Below are 20,720 nucleotides of genomic sequence, written 5' to 3' on the forward strand. Positions count from 1 at the left end.
TAAGGACAGAAATCTGTGTTTCGGTGTCACGTTTACACCTGTCTGCTCTTCCCTGCAGGATAAAAAACTGATTAAGACTCTTTTTGATGTGCTGGCTCACCCAAACAACTACTTTAAGTACACCACTCGGGAGTCCAACGAGATGCTTCCTCGCTCCTTCATACGCCTCATAAGCAGCAAAGTGTCGGCTTTCCTGCGACCTTACAAGTAAAACGCCGCTCAGCTGCTGAGGCACCGGATCGTGACCCCTACCCCCCCTCCCTGACATCCCCCTCCACGACATCCCCCTCCACCTACAGGCCACACCCCGCAACTCCGACAGGACTTCAAACATACTAGTATGTTTACCTTCTCTTGTTTTTTTTCCCATAGGCTTCGACAATAAACACTATGCAGACCTGAGAAATACTGAAAATCATTTGTCTTTTAGGTTTTTTTTAAGTCAGCGTCCATTCAGAACAGGTCTGCAGCCCCGAGCTCAAGCATTTAGTGGGGATGTAGAGTATGTGAGTGGGTTTGGTTTCTATTGTGTTGTGCAATGAAACCAGAAAAAGAAAAAGAAAAACAAAACAATAGAAACGCCCATTTCAGACAGTAGGAGTGACATTTTGTGTGCGCGGTTTGAGCTTGTATTTGTTTAAATATGCGGTCTGAGCTCCAACTCCTACCATTAAGTATGACTGTAAGTGTTGTGTAAGTGTTGTGTAACCCTGGTTCCATCTTCAGCGTCTGTGTGCTGTCCTCGAGGAGGAGCGGTTGTTAAATTCATGTCGCAGCTGCGCCTCCACGTCGTTCAAAGCCTTACTATATTTGAGCTCTTAGAGCAGTTTCCAAGGGTCTTACTGTTAAAACAGTTAATCTATGTTTTGTTCCGTCTGTCTAGACTCTACTGACGTTTTCCAGCCTTCAGATAATTTCTGTTGCTCTTTTTTTAATCTAAGCCAACTTAAAAACAAACACAAAAAAAGCTGGTTTATTGATCCAGGAACATAGTGGACATTTGGGAGATGAATAACAAACTAATAATGGTGAGAGCCACAGAAATGAGATAATGTGATGTCTAGTGGAACATGTCTCAGAGAGAGAGAGAGAGAGAGAGAAATGTCTTTGAGGGACATTATGTTTGCTGCTTCTTTTAAAAGGTCACTTTAATTCTTCAATCTCATATTGTCTTTCTGATGTACTCGACACTCTAATAGTCTCTAGGTTTGAAACAAACAGGAAGCTCCACACCTGAAATACTTCAGTTCTTCCTCACAGTAAGTCGATAATCTCACATTGCCCGTCTGTCTGTGGACGACCAGTTTTAGCGTGGTTTTATTTCAATCTTGTAAATAATGAAAATAAATTAGACGAGGGTTGAATTCTTTGATCCTAATTTTCTTTCGCAGGACCCCCCCCCCCCCCTTCAAAAAAAAAGAAAGAAAGAAAAAAAAAAAGTCACTTGATGTCCCGCCCATCTCAAATCCAAAGACAGTCCCCTCCCCCCAAAAAAACACCCCACTCACATTTTAATCTGTCCCAATGAAGACAGCTCTTCCAAAGACCGCCCAGGAAAAGGGCGGGTCACTTCGTTTTGTGCACTAAATTCAGAACACGACGCCCCATCGTAATACAAAGTGCAATGAATACCACACCTTAAATTTTGGTTACACCCAATTGTGACCCCAAACGAAGCCTGTGAAACGTTTTAGGCTGCAGTCGTGCTGCGACATAGTGTATTAAGTATTTATCAGTCACTACGGGCAGAGAAAAACTTAGAAAAAAGGAAAAAAAACGTAGAAAATATTGTTTGTGATTTCAAAACAGGGTAAAATAATTAAAAATATAATGTTATAATTAATAGTTAAAGGAATAGTTCAACATTTTTAGGAAATGCGCTTATTTGCTTTCTTGTCAAAGAGTCAGACGAGCTAAACGCTAAATATGAAGCCACAGCCGTGTGACAGTTAGCTTAGCTTAGCATAAAGGCTGGAAACAAGGGGAAACAGCTAGCCAGGCTCTTTAAAGGAAACAGAATCTGGACATCGGCACCTTTAAAGCTCACTAACTAACGCGTTTCATCTCAGTTAAATCAGTGTAAACACTAATGTCAGTCTTAGAGGAGGCTGTGTTGCACTATTTCTTGGTCGGGTGCAGTGACTCTCTGCAAGAAAGCGAGTAAGCATTTCCCAAAATTTAAGGACTGTTCCTTTAAAGTTATTAAGTCATTGCAGTCAGATTGGTCCCGTTATAATCCCAACTCCTTCACCTGTACATTCAACCCCCTGAAGAAAGAGTCGACGCCTGCTCTCGGATATCCAATGAATATTATTATTATTATTATTTCGGGGACTATATTTTGCCCCCGCTCGTGTAAATAAAAGATAAGTGAGATGGTGCACTTCATGTGATGCGCCCAAACTTCAGGATGACACAAAGGGACTTCGACCACGTTGTAAAACTTACACGTCTCATTAACTTCAGCCACAGGTTCAGGCCACGCTCGCTCGGCCCCGAAACCCCCCCCCTCTGACCAGAATCAGCTTCTTTCCTGCAACCTGATTTTTTTTTTTGAATTGTTGCCTTTTAAACGAGAGTTTGCTATGATGTATCATAGAGTTGATAATGATATTTGCACTTGAATTGTAATTGCTCATGTAAAGAAATGTCTGGATTTTTGTATTGTCTTTTTAAATGAATGGAATTGGTGTTCTTATTTTCTTGTAGCTTGTTTGTTCATGAAATGCTCACTCACCGTTTAGTCTATAGAGATGATACACATAACATTATCAACTGTAAAAAAAAAAAAGAAAAAGAAAAAAAAAAACTATGTACAGAGGTGAATGAAACAGGTTTGTACTTGTTACTGCCCAAAACACTTATCGAAATAAACATACTGTACTTCAGCTTCATTTCAAACATATTTTAATGTCTTTATAATGAGTTTATACACGTTTTACGAGCAAATAAGAAAATATAAATCACTCTTAGTGCAATATTAAAAAGGTGGATTTTATAACGGATTACGTCTTGTAGAAGGAAGACAGTGTGTAGCTTTGTTAGAGTTCCTCCTCCGCTGACTGCTGGTGAACAGTTTAAGCAGGTTGATTATTGTAGGTTCAGAGAGCAAATTAGTGCCTCCAGTAGTTGCGACGTGCTGAAATAACAGGTGGGGAATCAGGATTTTAAAGTGCTGGAAAACTAACGTCAAGCATCTCAAATACGAGGAGTTGATGACTTACCTGTGCGTGTACAGCTGGGGAGGCGAGGGGACCACCGGCCATCGCTGCCGCAGGTGATGACGTTCGGCCCGGTCGCTGCGTAACCCGGGTAACAGTGCGTGATTATCGTGTCCCGGTATTGATACCGCTCTTTCCGAACTCCTGCCCAGAAGACGCCGGGCGCTCTTGGAGATGGACATGTGATTTCTGCGAGGAAACAGAGCTTTTACTCGAATCGTGTCAAAAAAAAAAAAAAAAAAAAAAAAAAAAAGACGTGGAAATAAAATGTTGAACTTTTGTCAAACAGTGCTGCGACACTAAAAGCTTCAGGGACCTTTGCATGTCGGAGGAGCAGCGCTCCACGTCCCGTCCTCGGTGCACCAGATCTCCCTCGGTCCGTGAAGGGTCCCCACACGACACCGATAGCGAATGACACTCCTGTATGTGTGAGGCGTCTCCTGATGGCCCTCCATCTCTGCGTTCGTCACCTCCGGAGGCGCTTCACACTCCACAGCTGGAAGAGAAACAGCAGCGTAAGAGGAAGAGGACGTGAAGGCCACCGGGCGAATGCTGCTGCGACACGGACGGTCAGCGCACCTTCACAGGCGGGGACTCGTCGGTCCCAGCCTTGACTCAGGCAGCGTCTGGTTGCGTGTCCCACAAGACGATGTCTGATGGAAGGATGGATGTAAAGTCACATTTTCAGAGCTGGAGAAAGTTAAATCTCTGAAGTGTAAAGAATAACAGTGTAAGAAAGCAGCGCAGGACGCGTTTCCTCACCCCTCGTCACAGACAGCTGTGGCAGTGTCTCCGAACTCCACTCCAGTGTAAGTAAACTGTCCATTTACAATCTCTCCTGCAGAGCCACAGGGCTTTCCTTCAGAGGGTGAAAGAGGAGGAGAAGGTTTCTTTATGTATACACCTGGATGATATTTTGATATAAATTACAATACCTGACAGCATAGACAAGTACAGCTCAAACAATTAGTCGATTGAAAAAAAAAAAAAACCCAAAACAAGTATTTCATGTGAAGATTTTCTGCTTTCCACTTTGGGAATTGTAAAGCATTTCTCAACATTTCCAAACCAAATTATCAGTTGATTAGCAGAGAACATAACCAGCGTATTAATTAAAAATGAAAAGAATCATGAGTGGAAATGCTGTAGTTAAAAATGAGCTCCACCTCGACTAACAGTAAAATCCTGCTTTTATATTAATGCACAGGTGATTAACAATGAGATAATAAATGATATAAACAGTATAACAGTCACAGTGGACATTTCCTCAGGAACATTTTGCATGCAGGACTTTTACTTGCACCAGAGCATTTTAACAGTCTAGTATTCATACTTTTATTTATTTTAAGGATCTGGCAACCCATTACAATCTAGCCCTGATATAAAGTGTCCTGAGTTATATTGTGAATTACTGACTGCCTGGGAGGTTTGACAACATTCAAACAACTTAACTCAACTTAACTTAACAACATTAAAAAGCTAAATCACTCCAGCACACTGTGGAAATGTTAGCAGTAGTGAAACAAAAAAAACCCTGGAATCATCCTTTAAAGAGAAATAACTTTTAACCACCAGTTTTCCAAACACTTCAGATCTTCAGTGAAGTAGAAAAGCACTGGTAAAGCTTTAAAAACAGGCCCGAGTGTGAAGGATTATAAAGACTTCTCACGTTCACATCTCAGCAGCAGCGGCGTCCACTTTCCCTCGTTACACCTGCGATACCTGCTGCCGCCTGCTTGGACGTATCCAACGTCACACACGTAATGGACGCTGTCGCCGGAAGCAAAAGATGTCACCGTGAAGTACTTGTCGGCGAGGTGGGCGTTGGAGCTGCCGACGGCGGCCGGCACGCGGCATCCACCTGAAGGTCGTGCAGAGCGTAAAGCGTCCATTCAGACACCAGCTCTACACTGAGACAGTTCATCAGACCGGAAACACTAACTCACCTTCTGTGTCAGGTAACGTATCAGGTGACGGCAGGCACTGAGGCGGCTGAGGCTGCCACTGGCCTCCAGGACCACAGGTGATCTCCTGAGCTCCTTCCAGCTGGAAGCCCTCGCTGCAGGTGAAGGTCACGTTGTCTCCCACGCGCCTTACAGAAGCAGCTCCGCCGCCGCTCACGGAGTTGGCCACCGCAGGGGTGGAGCAGGTGACCTCTCCCTCTGAGGAGATTTAAATCCTGTTCATTTTAAAACAGTCTGAGACTCACCTCAATGAAAAGTTCAAGACGGTATCTGCAACCCACAATCCTGCTAAACCGACACGACTGGCTTATTTAAAGTCAGTTACATGTCAGCAAATCTATTTATTTTCACACCTTTATTACTATCAGGGAAAATCTGTGAACATGAATGAAGGGATTAAAGTGAATCACCTCCCTGTGCATCAGTAGTTACTCATCTTAACACCACCCACTGAAGATCAAGTCTTAAGGTGCAGCAGCCACCGTGCGTAAGAGCATGAATGGGTTTCAGATCATGAGTAAGAAGGCTCTAATCCACCGCTGCCCACCTTCACATGATGGGAAGTCGCCGGTCCAGCCAGACTTCTTGCAGATCATATAGCTGAGTCCTTTCAGAGTGTACCTGTCAACACGGACGCATGCAGTCAAACACAAATTCACAGGCGTTTTCTGACCACGTCTGTCTGACAGGGGTTCCTCCAGACTCACCCTTCGTCACATACAGCATAAACCTTCTCCCCGATGAGCGAGTTCCCTTCATAGTGGAACTCTCCGTTCAGTAGTTCCCCGGCATTGCCACATGATACCTCTGTTAAAAATGAGATGCAGAGAGAGTGAATGAAAACAGGAATCAGGGAATCAGATTTGTTACAAGACCCCATGACAGCAGACATCTGGTCTGCTTAAGTGTTCATTTGTGATGAAGCTGCGTCTGAGTGCGAGCAGCCGTTGATTTGTCTCATTCTGTATCAAAAACGTTTGATTAGCTGCCTTTTGACTCTACTGGACAGAGCAGGTGTTAATCAGGTGAGGGAGCGACCTGCAGGGGGTGAATTTCAAGCACCTGGAGGAGCAGAGTAGACTGACTTCACCAAACACAAATCCATGAAAAGCTCATCTGACTTCACTACGAACAGACGAGGCAGACGGTTTCCTTCAACAGTTAACAGGACATAAGAGACACACTTTCTTATTTTCTTGTCAGCAGCCAGCAAACAAACCGCAGAAGTTACCTGAAGACTGTGAATATAAAGTGAGTCAGTTTCAGGGATTGTTAAGACACCTGTTTCTGTTTGCCTTTCACACTCTAATATTAACGTTATATAATAACTTAGGTTTAAAGGATGAGCGTCAGCATGGCTGAAACAATTAAAGCAACCAACTCTCGTGAGTGTGTGGTATTGATAAAGCAGTCCAACGGTATGTAGCTGAATCAGGTGCTTCTCAACTCAAAAAAATGAGTTTTTGACTCTGATGAAGACACTTAAGTGCTGAAACTCTGTTTGCACTATTGAAGGCTGCATTTTAATCTGTGTGCTCCAAGATGTGAACTAACTCCGAAGAAAAAAGCTGACTAGACAAACCCACGCATTTTCTTTTTCTCTCTATTTTAAGCATATTTGTAGGCCTTCAAACAATTCTTTAAATGTCTTTTTTTTTTTTTTTTTTTTTTTTTTTTCCTTTAACTGTACTGGAATTACACGTAGTTTTACCTTATGGCCGCTAGAGGGCCTCAGGCAGCTTTGGTCCTTAAAATCAGCTGAAATCTCAAACAAATCAACCATCCACCGTCCAAAAACAGCCCCTGGCAGTTTCCTCGGCCCTTTCATGATGAACTACGCGTGTCAGACACTTACTTTCGCATTTCAGAGTCAGTTTGCTCCATTTTCCGTTCACACACTGCACAGCTCGGAAGCCTCTGGACGGAGTGAAGTCCTCGGCGCAGTCATAATAAACCTTCTCCCCGCTGCCGAACTTCAGTTTTCCGCTGAATCTGGCGTCCAGCCTGGTGTGCGGGTACTCCGGCGGTGCAGAGCATTTCTTCGGCTCCTGAGCTATTTTGTCATTTTTTTTGGAAGATTAACTACCGTCAGAAAAAAAAAAAAATACCAAAACAATCACAATTTGCGAAAATTTGTCTTCAATTTACCTGAAGCGAGTAAAAGAAACGCTGAGACGAGGCTGACAGTCCGGGCGGCGCTCCTCATGCTGCTCTACAGGAGGATCTCAAAGTGGTCACAGCAGGATCAGATGAGGCAATTTATAGAGGAGTGGTGGCACAGCCCAGCTGAGGAGCTGGAATAAAGCAGACAGACGAGAAGACGGGAGGACAGCAGCGAACACGACACATAACACAAACTATTTATCACGAGCATTACTACTGACGGTCATTCAAATCTGTCAAACAGAGACAATACTTCCTTTATTTTTCTGAGAATCCATTAAAACCAGCCTAAAGTCCTGACAGAACCACCATTATTACACAAAGTGTAAAATATGCAGATGCTCAAGAATCATCACACCGGCACTAATCACCTTAATTTGTGATGATTAATGAGTGAAGGCTTTTCTTTTCTTCCCGTTTTGTTGGAACATAGTGGATAGTTTAATTTTCCGTCTGAAAAAATGTCCAAATTAAACACTTTTAGAGGGAAACACGATTCATAACTCATCAACGTGTGAGTCTTAATTCTGTTTTCTTCTTCTATTTTTCCACCTAGTGCTGTAGTTTCTGTGCACGTGTGTATTTAAGTGTTTTTCTTACGTACCTCAGGTCAGCTTAGTGTAAGTCATGTGTGTTATGAAATATGTGAGCTGCTGCTGCTGCAACACTGTAATTTCCCGTAGGGGATCAATAATGTATTTATCCATCTATCAAAGTCTCTGCAACCTGTGACATGAGGTCAGGAGAAGACGTCGCTTCGTCTTCAGGGGTCAGAAGCCACAAAAGTTGTGTTTTGAGGTCTTCATGAGTTGTAATCTGCAAAGTGTCTGGCAGCTGGACTTCCATCTGAAGAGTGACACAGTAAACAACAACAACAACAGCATGTTTGGACTCCTCAGCAGCTGGACAGCTCAAAGCAAATTGAATCCAGGTAAAGCTTCATTCATTAAAGGCTGTAATCACATAAAATGTGCAGGTTTTTTTTGTTTATTCAATAGTATTTTTCTCTAAAGCTGAGAATGACAAACACATTGGTGTGCATCTCTTTCTCTGTAAATATCCGTAGCCGATTCTTTGTTTAACGTCTGCAATCAGCCTGGAAATTAATCAGAGCTTTTTATCTGAATCCACTCATTCAGGGTCGTTTCAGGCGTCACAGAAACTCGCAGATTAAATTCTCTAAAATACGACTGATTGCTCGACGTTTCCCTGATGACTCATCATATTCATGTAAACTCCTGTTTCAGGGCTGAGCGTGCAGCTCTGGGCTCTGTGTGTATTTACAGATGTATAAGAGGTCAGGAGTGATTCTGTGATCGTGTTTGTGATCATACCGGATGTCAGCGTTGAATCTGTTGGATGAAGAAAATCCTGTTGCACAAAATGGATCAATTCATTGGTTACAAACACTAGAAATGGTCTAATTTCTGTCTCATTCTCGCTGAAATAATAAATAAACATCATTCTGACCAACACCACATCTTATCATCAACGCCTAATTATCTACATGTTTTTTTTTTTTTTTGACAGATGTGTGAAACACAGTAAAACATTGTGCATGTCACATTCTGTTTCTGAGTGTGGGTGATGTCCGTGTCTCCGCTCATTGGGGACATAAAGTCCACCAAACAGGAAGGATACTCCCAATGAGCTCACACACACACACACACACACACACACACACACACACACACTTCTTCACCAAACTGAAGATTCTGGAAAATACAGAAGCCAGTGGGAAAAAAAAAAATGCTTAAAATTAACTTTATTGCATGAAACACGTACAGCACAGAGTGCAATGAGACTCTTTAAGACGTCCAGATTTATTGCCGATCCTTCAGTTAAGGTGAAACACACACTTGTGTATCACGTGGATGCTAAAATATTTTAAATACTCTTGATTACAACGGTCACAGCTTCGCAGTCCTTTAAATAAAGGCACTTTTAAACGATTAATTCGTTCCTCATATTAAAATCAAAGTCGTGTGGATGGATGTTTTCTACATGGTCGTGCTTAAAACCGGTTGCATCGGTTTTGTGGAGTTCAAATGAGATCAGCTTCACACCATCACAGTGGGCGGCTGAACGTATTAAAGCTGTTGTTTGAGCAGAAGGCACCGCGTCCGGGCAGGCATGGCTGGAGAGAAGAGGGGGAATGAGTGGAGCTGCTGCCTTTTACGGGGCGAGACGAACTGTTTCTTTTCTTTCTACAGCTGTGAGCCCAGCCTCCATTTAATACGCCTGAAATGACACCTCCATATAAAGTTATTACTACATCTCGTCAGCCCACCCGAGGAAAGGATGGACATTTCGTGGGAATGTTTAAATAAGTAGCTTTAAGAGGAAAAACTAAGGCTGTGCATGGCTTCCTTCAACAGAGGCACAGTCTGACAGAGAGCTTCGAATGAGGTATACAGCTTACAATCAACAGGTTCTACGTCTAACACAGCATCATGTGACTGTAGACTACAGTGTGTGGAGTGTGCTAATGGATGGGCTTTCTTCACTACACATCTTTACATTATGTATCTGAGGTGGATTTGAAGGCTGTTGTGCAAAGGCATTCATTCATGTATGGCGGTGCACACTCACGCTAACACGCATTACAAAAACCAAACAGATAACAGGTTCAGGGTGACACAGATGTGGAGGGTGGTGGCTGAAGCTGGCATTTTTTACTGCTGGTCCTCAGGTCTGGTGACACACCCGTGTGGAGAAAAGCCTGAGAGAAGTGGGGAAGGAAGAAGGCGTGAGGAGGAGAGTTCAGACGTCCCACGAGACAGATGTGAGGAAAAAGGCTGAAAATACCTCTTTAAGTGCGAACGCAGTCGTTGGCGTCTGCTGCAGCGCTGAAGCCGTTCACAGAGTCCTGCAGGATGCAGAGCGACGGGAGAGGAGGCAGATTAATGAAAACACCAAACCAAAAGAGGAATGAGGTGTTTGTTTGGACTGGCGCTGACTGAACTACTGCACTAACATTAAAATATGAGCTCAGCAGCCAGAGCCAAACACTCCCTCTCTGTCCCTTTCCTGTCTTTGAAGTGCAGTGAAATTAATAAAAGGTCACTTTGTGGGCAAAAAGCACACTGGAAAAAACTACATTTAGTTAAAAAACAGCCATAAAGCTTCATACTTCACCTCCAATCAGCTGATAACATCTTTCACTTGCTCTTAGCTTTTAGCTCCTTAGTTTTTCTGTGAAGATCCTGACACACTTAACATTTAATCATCTCTTATTCCCATTCTCCTCACCACATTCCCAGTTTCACGTTAATGTCCCAGTATGTCCAGAGCCATAACTGGTGCAGGGTTTGCGTGCATCTGCACTCAGACACTTCTCCGTCCATCCCATTTACTTTCCCTCCATTTAAAACATGTTTAAAGCTCTTTTACACACCGCAGCATTCACAGCACTGACCTCGCCTTGTAGCAGCTCTGCCCCCTCGGACGCCTCAGAGAACTGCATGCTGGGTAAAGTGGGGGCCTGGGACGTGCGGGCCTGCGGAGGGTTGCCCACGCTGTACAGACGGGGTCGTTTGATCTGGTCTTGGCTGGACAGCGGAGTGAAGCTGTTCCGTCGGTGGAAAGCCGGCAGCACGGCGTCTGTTCTGGCTTTATTCTGATCAGTGAGGAAGAAGAGCGAAGGTGGACGTTTCAAGCCATGTTTTATTCATCTGACCTCTCCTGCTGTGGGTCTGAAATCAGCGTGTGCTGCGGTGAGAGTGACAGTGAGAAGGCACAGACAGAAACACTGCTGCAGAGACAAACAGCCGTGAAGGCTTGCTGTGATGTCGGTCTCAGTCGGAGTATTTCTCACCCCGTTTACGAGGTTCCTCGGTGAGTGTGGTTACGTGCCACCACCCACTCTGTCTAGGTTTCAACACTCGTCACTCATCAGCACAAACTGTGGAGCAGATATAAACCCGTCTGATTAGGAAACTAAACCAGAGGCACGGGGATGTGTGACACGGGGATTCCCGGATTTACACACGAGCATTCAGCCCTGATTAGCATTCTTATACTAACAATGGCTGAACTGGCTCACAGTGATGAACCTGAACCCTCCGCGGAGCACTTCAGCGTCTTTCAGCTCACTGTTTTGATTTTACACAGACTGTCCTCATCAGGCAGGAAGCTGTTTTCAGCTAAAAAGCTCTGATTAACACAGAGTGAGCTGCCTGTCACACATTCATTAAACTTCATTTTCATTAAGCGCTTTTGTCTGCTCAGTGTGATTATTCTCTTTATTCACACTGAAGGCGTCGTTTTTTTCCCTGTTCTTATGTTCTCCTCATTTTATACTTGTTAATCTCTCAACAGACCCATCACTAATTGCTTTTTCTGGTGTTTGATGATGGTTTATATACATGTGATGAATTCATGAGAACACAGGCGCTGTAAATAGTCAGAGCCGTGCTCAATTCTCACATGCAATAGTGAATTACTCATTACACTTTAAGGCCTGGCTCTATCTAAATCTGCCTACCAGCACCTCTGACACACTGCAATTAACATTTTACATCTTGTGTGTTTAATGTAGCTTTTACTGAGGCTTACGTGCTGGATTATTTCTTGCGCCAAGCCAAAATATAGACACCCACACAGCATTAGAGGCACAAGTAGGAGGATTTTACTACTTTCAGACAGAGCCAGGCTAGCTGTTCCCCCATGTTCAGTCTTTATGCGAAGCTAAGCTAACTGGCTGCTAGCTGTCACCTCATATGTAGAGCGGTATCAATCTTCTCAACTAACTCTGGAAAAGAAAGCAAGATTGCCAAAATGTTAAACTACGTCTAAGTGGTTTCTCCTCTTTAAACGGCTGTGGAAGTCAGAGATCGTGCACGTGAGGCTACTTTCACAATGACATTTCTAAAGCCTAAAATATAAACATGCCCTTATCCTTGTTTCTCTCTGTGAGTACACAGAGTTTTTCTTGAGAACCTAAATAGAGTTTTTTGCATCTGATGCCAGGACGTCTGAGAGACAGTATCCGGGTCCTGAAAGCTGAAACAGCAGTGTGCAATTTTGGTTTGACTGTTCAAAGGCAGCCCTGGTCAGAGTGCTTCGTCCAGGGTCAAACTTCTCCTTCAGGCTGCACGGACACGACCACGGACAGAGCGAACCGACGGCGTGTTTATGTCACACAATGATAAAAAGGTGAGGAGCTTACTAATGGTCTGTCCCTGTGAGTGTTGACAGCCTCCACCTTCAGGTCAAACTGGTCCACTTTACAGCCTGGTCGAGGGAGACAGGAGACAAACTGGTCATGACCCCACGAAGGAAAAAGTTAGGTTTTGCTGATGAACAGTGACGTGACTTACCATAAGCCACAGGGGTCAGCTTCAGGACAGTGTGCAGGGGACACTTCAAGTATGGTAGATCATCTGTGCCGAGGAAAACAAAAACAGTTGAGACTTTCTGCGCTGTGGTTGTGTCCAGTCATGTTTGTGTTTGTGAGAGGACTTCTCTCCATGTTTGGGATGACATGTCACTCTGTAAAGCTCATGTTGCGCTTTATAACAAACAGCACACGATTGCTGAGTTAAGATGCGTCCCACAGGAGGATGCAGTGGGATAAATCGCCAGTCAGAGCTGCACCCACACTGGCGGCTTTCACTGTGGTTCAGACTTTAAACAGATGCTGCAGAGGTGACCGCTTCCTCTGCTGCCTGATGAAAGGCGTCAGCCAAAGCCTAATGACGGATTTGTTTTTGAGCTGCATTTTCCACACTAACGCCCACTCATGATTCACGTTTTTTCACCTCATGCCCATTTCAACACGGTTATTTTATGTATTTACATGCACGCGTCATTCTTTAAGATGTACGAGCTTCAAAGGCCAAGAATCCACTGCTTCAAACAAGAATTCTCCACTAAGGCAGAAAAGACACCCCACAGATATCACCATACACAGCACTGTATGTACCGTATGTTTCTTGTTAAACACTGTGGAGAACATCAGCATCCAAGAAGTGTTGGAGGTGCATCAAACGAGGCTTCATCCGACCTACAGATCCACTGTGGCAGACAGGAATTCCTTCCCATCCCTGATCACATTTGGTCCAGGGATTTACAGCCATGATTGTGCTCTGTCACATGTTCACCCAGTTCACTGTAAGCACCCTCAGGTAAACCTCTGCTGTAATTAGAGATCTAATTGCTGTGAGAGTCTATTTTGAACAGGTCTTTGCAGTGGTCTGAAGCTTACACATGGCACCTCCTTACAAGCCTCTCACTTCCTGTATGTCTAAGCCTGTTAGGACACATGGACTTCCAGAACAAGGTCATACGACGGCTGGAAAAGACCAGTCTGACTAGTTTGCAGCTGTCTGGTGTTCCTGTATATAAATAAATTTTCTACAACACAAACGTTCAGGCGCTGCGCTCATTTCATTGGCCTGCTAACTGCACCATCACAAACCCACAAAGGCAGCAGACGAAGGAGAAAAGCACATTTCAAGGTCACAAACGGGCCTGAATGTTGTACTGTTGCATGTCACTTCAACAAAAACAGAGCCCTTGTGCATGTTTTTGTAATCGTGGTGCGGTTTGCAAATTGTTACTCGCCCACTCCAGCAGCACTTTGCCAGTTGTGTTTTAGAGTACAGAGTGGAGCATTTCCTGTGCAGTTAGCTTTGTATCATGGCTGCAGAAGCTTTGCTGCCTCATTAAGGCTTTCACTTGATATATTAGACTTCAGGTGGTACTGAATATCTCTCCAGTGCGTCTTCAACAGCCCCCTCAGAAACGTTTAGTTTAGCTGCAACTTGACACTATTTTTCAGCGCTCAGGGCAATAATAAGGCCTTGAATTACTTCACCAAGCTGTTTTGCTAAAGCACCGTTAAACACGTGTCCCTTGAGTAAAATTATCATAGAGGTTTTAGATAAGTGATAAAAAAACAGCTTTTAGACTCAGCAGTAAATGTGTCTTTGGAAAGCAAGGCTCTGTCGAGGCATGCATCACGTTCATGTTTGTGCATTTAACCTGCGCTCTTGTCCAGGAAATAGGCGAGCAAGCAGCGCATGACGGCCTGATGACAGATGACCAGCACGTTGCCCTGTCGCTCCAGCTCCATGATGACTGGCTCCAGCCGCTGAACCAGGTCCTGGTAGGACTGCGGAGGGAGGAACGGTTCATGAAATCAAATGATACAGTTCAGTTTTGCTCTCTTTGGGTTAGTTTTCATAGATCACACATGAGCGGTCAGGCATCACTCTGGAGGGAAGACGCAGCTCTTACCTCTCCTCCAGGGTAGCGGTAATGGTACTTGTCCTGGTCCCTCAAGGCAAACTCCTCTGGGTATGTTTCCTCAATCATCTTATACGTCATCTCTTCACACACTCCCTGAAGCACAAAGTCATAAAAACACTCAGAATCTGTGACACACCCTCACTGCGTCCTCTCCGTGAGGAATCGGGGGACGTACAGCATCTATTTCATTCAGGATCTTCCACTGCTCGTAGGGAACTCCCAGCTCCTCTGCCGTCTGAATGGTGCGTCTCAGCTGGCTCGTCCAAACCTTCAGGTCCGTCAGATGATGCTCTTCCACAAAACCCTTCAGAGCTGCTGCAAACTGAACACAGGAAAGAGACTTTAGCGCTGACACCGTAACACAGAACAGAGGTTACACAGTGGATGAAGTCTCTCATTATGGCCTTCATCATAGTTTATTCACACCATCGAACTGAAGTTTCAAAGCTGGAAACTTTATTGTAGATTTCACAAGATAATACGAATTCATAAAAGCTTGTTCAATTATGCTGCATGTCATATTAAAAGGTTTAGTTCAAGACTTTGATAAACACTATTTGCTTTCTTTCTTACCAAGAGTTAAATCAGAAGATGGCTACCACACTCATATATATGAACATGAAGCTAGAGCCAGCAGCTGGTTAGCTTAGCTTAGCACAATGACTAGAAACAGGTGGAAACTAATAGCTCATTAACACATTATATCTCTTTTGTTTAAGTCATGAAAAAGAAAAAGAAGAAGAATTCGAGGCAGCCTACGTGTTTCCCCTTGTTCCCAGTTTTTATGCTAAGCTAAGCTAAGATAAGCTAAGCTAAGCTAAGCTGCTGGCTGTAGCTTTATATTTAAAAAGACAGATATGAGTGATACGTGAACTTCCCAAAATGTCAAACTACCCTTTTAAGACTTTTTAAGATGCTGCTATCTTCATAAAGGAACATAGGGGTGAGATGACCGATTAAAGCACCTGTCTCCCCCTCTTCGACAGTTCAGAGTCTCCCCCGATGCGTCCCTCCTTGTTGTGATGGCTCTCTCCGTGCCGGCAGAGGTAGATGGAGTGGGAGTGTACGTGGATGTTCATGAGGTAGTACACGATTTTGCTTTGGATGTAGTCCTGCACCCTGTTGACCAAGAAACGGCGGCCGACATTGATGACCTGGATGAAGGACAGGTTCCTGTGGGTCAGGGCGAAGAGAGGACAACAGAAAGTGAGTCAATCATACAAACATATCTGGAAAGTGACTCAAGGGTAGAGAGAGGATATCGTGTACTTGTGGTGTAGCCTAAATATCCTGATATTTCATCTAACACACACATCAGAGCATTAGTTTCAGGAAGGTCAACAGCTGTTAAATTAAGCATGTGGGGTTATTCTCAGCTGGGTTACTTCATTTATTTTAATACACATACCATGTGGTTTTCTGAAAATATCGTCACTTAAATACTTACTTAGAAATTAAGCAAAAACCAGATTCAGAGGTTGTTTTTTTTTATTTTAACAGCTGTTAGAATAAAAAAACAACCTCTGAATCTGGTTTTTGCTTAATTTCTAAATATCGTCAGTTAAATACTTACTTAGAAATTAAGCGAAAACCAGATTCAGAGGTTGTTTTTTTTTATTTTAACAGCTGTTAGAATTAAAAAACAACCTCTGAATCTGGTTTTCCTGAAATCACGTGACCTCAACTTCTGACAAAGTAAACAACAAAACACTGTGTATCAGCTCCTCAAATCAAAACCCACTAAAGATAACAACCATCTGTGCAACAAATGAGCTTCTGTCTCCACCTGCTGGACAGTTTCTGCAAGTACATGTTCTTGACAACACAATGACACACACAGAAATGCAACTAGAAGCGTCCTGAACAAAGTGGCCTCTTACTTGTCGTGTTCGTCCGGATCTAAAGGTTGGTACGTCACTTTATAACACTCGATTCTCTTCAGAAAATCCTCCATGACACTTTCTCTGTTCCTCTCGGGGTAATCTGGACTGGACACCTTCACATCCTTTATGAGAGACACATTTGTAGAGATGATTCAAGGTGACATCTAACAACTCCAGGATGAAAGTCTGCTCGTAACTGAGCTCAAAGGCATGGATGCATCATTTACCAGGATATTTGTGGCGATGACATCCGGATCGTCACATATGGATTCTACAAAAAACACCTAAAACAAGACGGCAATCATTAGAAATTCATGTAAAAATATATTAACTGAGCTAAAATGACCTAAACATCAACGTATCTCTCACCTTGTATGCATTATCTTTTGCAAAATTAAGGATCAGTTCCCTTCTCTCTCTGGTCGTATTGGTGGCATCAAAAACCTGAAAGACACCAGGGGACATTCAGACCAAATCAGATTTAAATTAACATCCGCAAACAGCAAATACAGACACAGTCCTGCGCGTCCTTACAGCGATCTGACCTCCCTCCTCATTCAGATAGGCCTTGACATCCTGCAGCGCCACCAAGGCACACTGTCTGTGCAAACACAAAGAGAACATCGATCGGGAAATCAAAGCCATTAAATGCATCTTCAAGACACAATGTGCTGTAATAACTGTATTCCCATTTGTTAGACAAACACTGCCCAGTCAGAAGAGGCATTTGCACGGCGAGCCTGCATGAAAGCTAAGCAGGTGTTTTCCACAGCTGAGTAATCAGGACAGAAAGCCCCCTGGAGCACACGCAGGGGGACGAATGTGTCTTACTCACTTTCTAATTTCCATTGCTTCTTTATTGTCATGTCTGAAGAAGTCATAGGACTTGTACGACTTCACGGCTTCTCTCCTATAAACTCCAAGGTTAAACACTGCAGAGTCAAAAGAGAGAAAGAGACACGCAAAGACCGTGACAAGGGTTACAGTGTGTTCTCACCTCAAACCAGTTCTCCCGGTGCTGCATTCTGTTTATATGACAACATAAGTGCACAACTCCAAACAGAGCCGTTCATTCAGGGGCGCTGACATAAATATGACGACATTAAAACAACATAGCCTTGAGCGCAAGATTTTCAGTCAAGTAATATCTCTGAATGTCGTAACAGGCTTTATAAAGGAAAAATGGATCAGGGTGCCAACCTGCCTTAAGCTACCTGCAGGTGCACATCACGAAACGCTTTCATTTTACAATCACTCTGACATTTCCCAGGACTCCGGGGCTCTGAATAAAACCTGAACCCGGTTCTTAGCGGCTTCATTTCCTGTGGACGGATCAAAGGTTACAGCGGGGATCAAACATGGCGTGTGCTGCCTCTGTGCTGACCCTTCGTTGGCACTCCGATCCAGTTGAGGTAGCGTGTCAGCTTCTTGGACATGTAGGTTTTCCCCCTGGCGGGCAACCCAATCATCACTATTACAGTTGGAGAATTGGTCATGTAGGAGGCCCAAGCTGCAACAACACACACACACACACACACACACACACACACACACACACACAGAGTGACTTTTGTTATTAAGCATACAAAGATATCTGACCTACACGCCCCCCTCATTAACTGTTAAGTGACTTTTGCTTTAAACTTGCTCACACACAAGCAAGAAGAGGGAGGGTTGTGAAATAATCCAACGTCCAACGTTAACGTGTTTCTTAACATTTCCGTCGTCACCTCTCGACGGCTGGTTAATGTTTCTCAAAGACCTGCTGCTGTGCTACCCGGTGAGCAGCTCCACTGTAACCTTGTTTGGGACATGAAACCCTGTTTCTTTTTCTCCCTGTTCTGTCAGTCCAGGCCCACTGAGGACCATCCTCAGCTCAGGGAAAACAAGTGAGAGGCGAGACCAGACTTGACTGGAGATTTTTCTAACAGATGTCTGTGAGAGCAAGACGGCAGGCAGGAGTATGTTTGGGCTCAGGACATATTTTGACGGGATCGTTTTAGATTCATCTCACAGTAAAGATTCCTCAAATTCTCACTGAGGAGATAAAATCAAGCTGAGCTCGGTGACATTTTTACATGGCTGATCATTGACCTTGCTCTTTACAATACACTGCGCTTTAAAGGTATGTGTGTACTACCTGCTGTTACAAATACACCCACACACTGTACACATTTTTTGAATAACAGACAGGGCGTCAAAGTTGACATTTAACATTCAATGCCCGCTGAAAGCTTATCGCCTCTCTTGACTCATGGCCGGCAGAGTGAGAAATGTGATTAGAGGAACTGTTTGGAGCTCAGTGTTACTGCGTTACATTAAAGAAAACCATAGTTGAAGTGCACAGAGTTCAATAATTAATACAGAACAGGTTAATGTGTCAGATACTGAGTCAACATTTCAGCTTCAGGGCACGCAGAGGAAAAAAAAAAAAAAAAAAAAAAACACTCACAGCACTTCTTCTCATTGGTCCTCACGTCCGTCCTCTTGGACTCTGCTGGGCTGTCCACGGGTCTCTGCTGTCTGGCAGCCATGATCTGCGTCCTGCCGTCCTGTCTCGGATGGTCTGGGGACAGCGAGCTGTGGTCACTGGTAAGACGAGGCCAGCATCTCTCTGAGGACAGGATGTTGCTGTATCACATCATCATCGTCACACCTATCATGTCATCTGATGATACAGCTGCTTACAGTCAAATGCCAACCGATGCTCAGATGCTATGTAAGGTGATAATACAGTAATGTCTTTTAGGATGCTGAAGACATGCAGGAATCCATCGAGGACACCGGCCATGGGAGATAAAAGTCATTTTTACAAGCTCACTATGAACTCAACAACAGTTAAGAGAAAAAAATAGCCATTATGATGCCACTGTTTTATATCAATGATCAGCTGCTTGCTCTCTTGTTTCAGGGCCACTAACAATTAATCTGTTGTATATTTTGGCGCTTCACTGATTCACAGTTTGACCTATAAAACGCCAGAAAACAGTGGGTAAATGACGAATACCGTTTCCCAAAGCCCAAGATGACATGTTCACAGAGCCGCACATAGCAAATTAGTTAAGTATAATCAGGCCAAACCGGTGAAGTAACAGATTAAGTCAATATTTGTACCTGGAGGACACCTGTCTGTAAAAGAGCAGGCGTTTCATCTGTGCTGTTCTGCCTCACTGCAGGTCCGTCAGATCCTCCACATTAACACTGAACCCTAACGTTCACTCTCGGCCCTCAAAGTTCATCACTTCTGCTTTTATGGAAAGTAAATGTCGTTTAAAAAGACAAAGAAAAGCTGCGGAGCGTTAAAGTGAAGCGGGGAGGGGGGGGGGGACTGGGACGGTACTGACCTCAAACAGCAGGTGCCTGGAGATACGCGTCTTTTCGGTCTTTGTTACGGTGCCAACAGTCGGCTTTCACCGCCGCCGGAGGCTCCTTCTTCTTCCCGGAAGTTTTAGCTCCTCCTTCTTCCCGGTGACTGCTGCTACCGGAAGTTCACCACTGCTACGGCTTCCGGTTGTGCATTCCAAAATAAAATCTTTTATGGAAAGTTGGGAATACTTTTTTGAATAACGTCAAGTATTAGATAAATAAAATAAAATACGTCTATTTAGCATTTGTGAGCAGTAATTCATTTATAAATTTTTTTTGATATATTGTAATCAGTGGTGGAAGAAGTACAGACATCTTGTACCATGGTGAAAAACATTAGAAGTAAATGTCCTGCATGCAAACTTTTATTGTTTTAGTACATACACACTAAGTATTAGCATAGCAGCAAAATGTACTGTAAGTTTTAAAAGTAAAAGAAAGCTGCTCTATATGCAAAATGGCATCATACATTGTTTTATTCACTATATATATTATATATTTTATATATTGTTCTATCATATTTTATAAGATAAGATAACAAGATTTCTATCAAAATTGCAGTGAATTTTGACTGACTGAGAAAAATCTCGTCAAAAGACCCTGAATGATAGATGGTAACATAATTAAAAGTAATGATTTAATTTTATTTTGAAGGCAGTCTTGTGTTGCTAGCTTCCGCTGACTTGCTCCCTCTGCTGAAGATTGCGCCTTCACTATGAGGACTGCAGGAGGCGCTATGGTCAGTAGCTGTGACGGAAGGAGGCGCTCGTGATCCTGTGCATTAAAGGAGAGAGTCACTTAATTTAGAGAGTTCATGTTCAGTCAGTCGCATGGTGCTGGAGTCAGTGTTTTGGAGTATTATGAAGCCA

The 20,720-nt window shown here is 43.6% G+C and overlaps 3 protein-coding genes across 5 annotated transcripts in view; 1 reads left to right on the plus strand and 2 right to left on the minus strand.

Annotated features, from left to right (window-relative positions):
• scube3 (signal peptide, CUB domain, EGF-like 3) overlaps positions 1-2,888 on the plus strand; it is a 70,763-nt gene extending 67,875 nt beyond the window's left edge. For both annotated transcript variants that reach the window (XM_076741158.1, XM_076741159.1), the window contains one exon: positions 59-2,888. In XM_076741158.1, the coding sequence (XP_076597273.1) occupies positions 59-211 (153 nt within the window). In that variant the 3' untranslated portion in view covers positions 212-2,888. The remainder of the gene's footprint in view (positions 1-58) is intronic.
• Positions 2,888-7,579, minus strand: LOC143327032 (complement receptor type 1-like). 2 transcript variants are annotated; one of them, XM_076741160.1, is made up of 11 exons: positions 7,334-7,579; positions 7,041-7,238; positions 5,893-5,992; positions 5,733-5,806; positions 5,168-5,383; positions 4,891-5,082; positions 3,984-4,080; positions 3,801-3,874; positions 3,538-3,717; positions 3,225-3,410; positions 2,888-3,139 (listed from the first exon to the last, which is right to left on the minus strand). In XM_076741160.1, exons 1-11 carry the CDS (start codon positions 7,389-7,391, stop codon positions 3,114-3,116), a joined length of 1,401 nt encoding a protein of 466 aa, XP_076597275.1. In that variant the 5' UTR covers positions 7,392-7,579; the 3' UTR covers positions 2,888-3,113. The 2 variants fall into 2 exon arrangements, with proteins under 2 accessions (XP_076597275.1, XP_076597276.1); XM_076741161.1 differs by lacking the exon at positions 4,891-5,082 and having other exon boundaries at positions 2,904-3,139; positions 7,334-7,575.
• Positions 7,580-9,095: 1,516 nt separating this feature from the next.
• On the minus strand, positions 9,096-19,944 carry LOC143327380 (6-phosphofructo-2-kinase/fructose-2,6-bisphosphatase 2-like). Its single transcript, XM_076741681.1, has 17 exons — positions 19,830-19,944; positions 18,938-19,099; positions 17,870-17,995; positions 17,321-17,417; positions 17,020-17,086; positions 16,855-16,929; positions 16,713-16,769; positions 16,483-16,607; positions 15,568-15,775; positions 14,778-14,924; positions 14,591-14,695; positions 14,336-14,465; positions 12,670-12,732; positions 12,519-12,583; positions 10,767-10,967; positions 10,157-10,217; positions 9,096-10,070 (listed from the first exon to the last, which is right to left on the minus strand). The coding sequence occupies exons 2-16, from the start codon at positions 19,017-19,019 to the stop codon at positions 10,161-10,163; spliced, it is 1,605 nt and encodes a 534-aa protein (XP_076597796.1). The 5' UTR covers positions 19,020-19,099; positions 19,830-19,944; the 3' UTR covers positions 9,096-10,070; positions 10,157-10,160.
• Between the last annotated feature and the right edge of the window lie 776 nt (positions 19,945-20,720).

The sequence above is a fragment of the Chaetodon auriga genome, chromosome 10, assembly GCF_051107435.1.
Source record: "Chaetodon auriga isolate fChaAug3 chromosome 10, fChaAug3.hap1, whole genome shotgun sequence".
NCBI lineage: Eukaryota > Metazoa > Chordata > Actinopteri > Chaetodontiformes > Chaetodontidae > Chaetodon > Chaetodon auriga.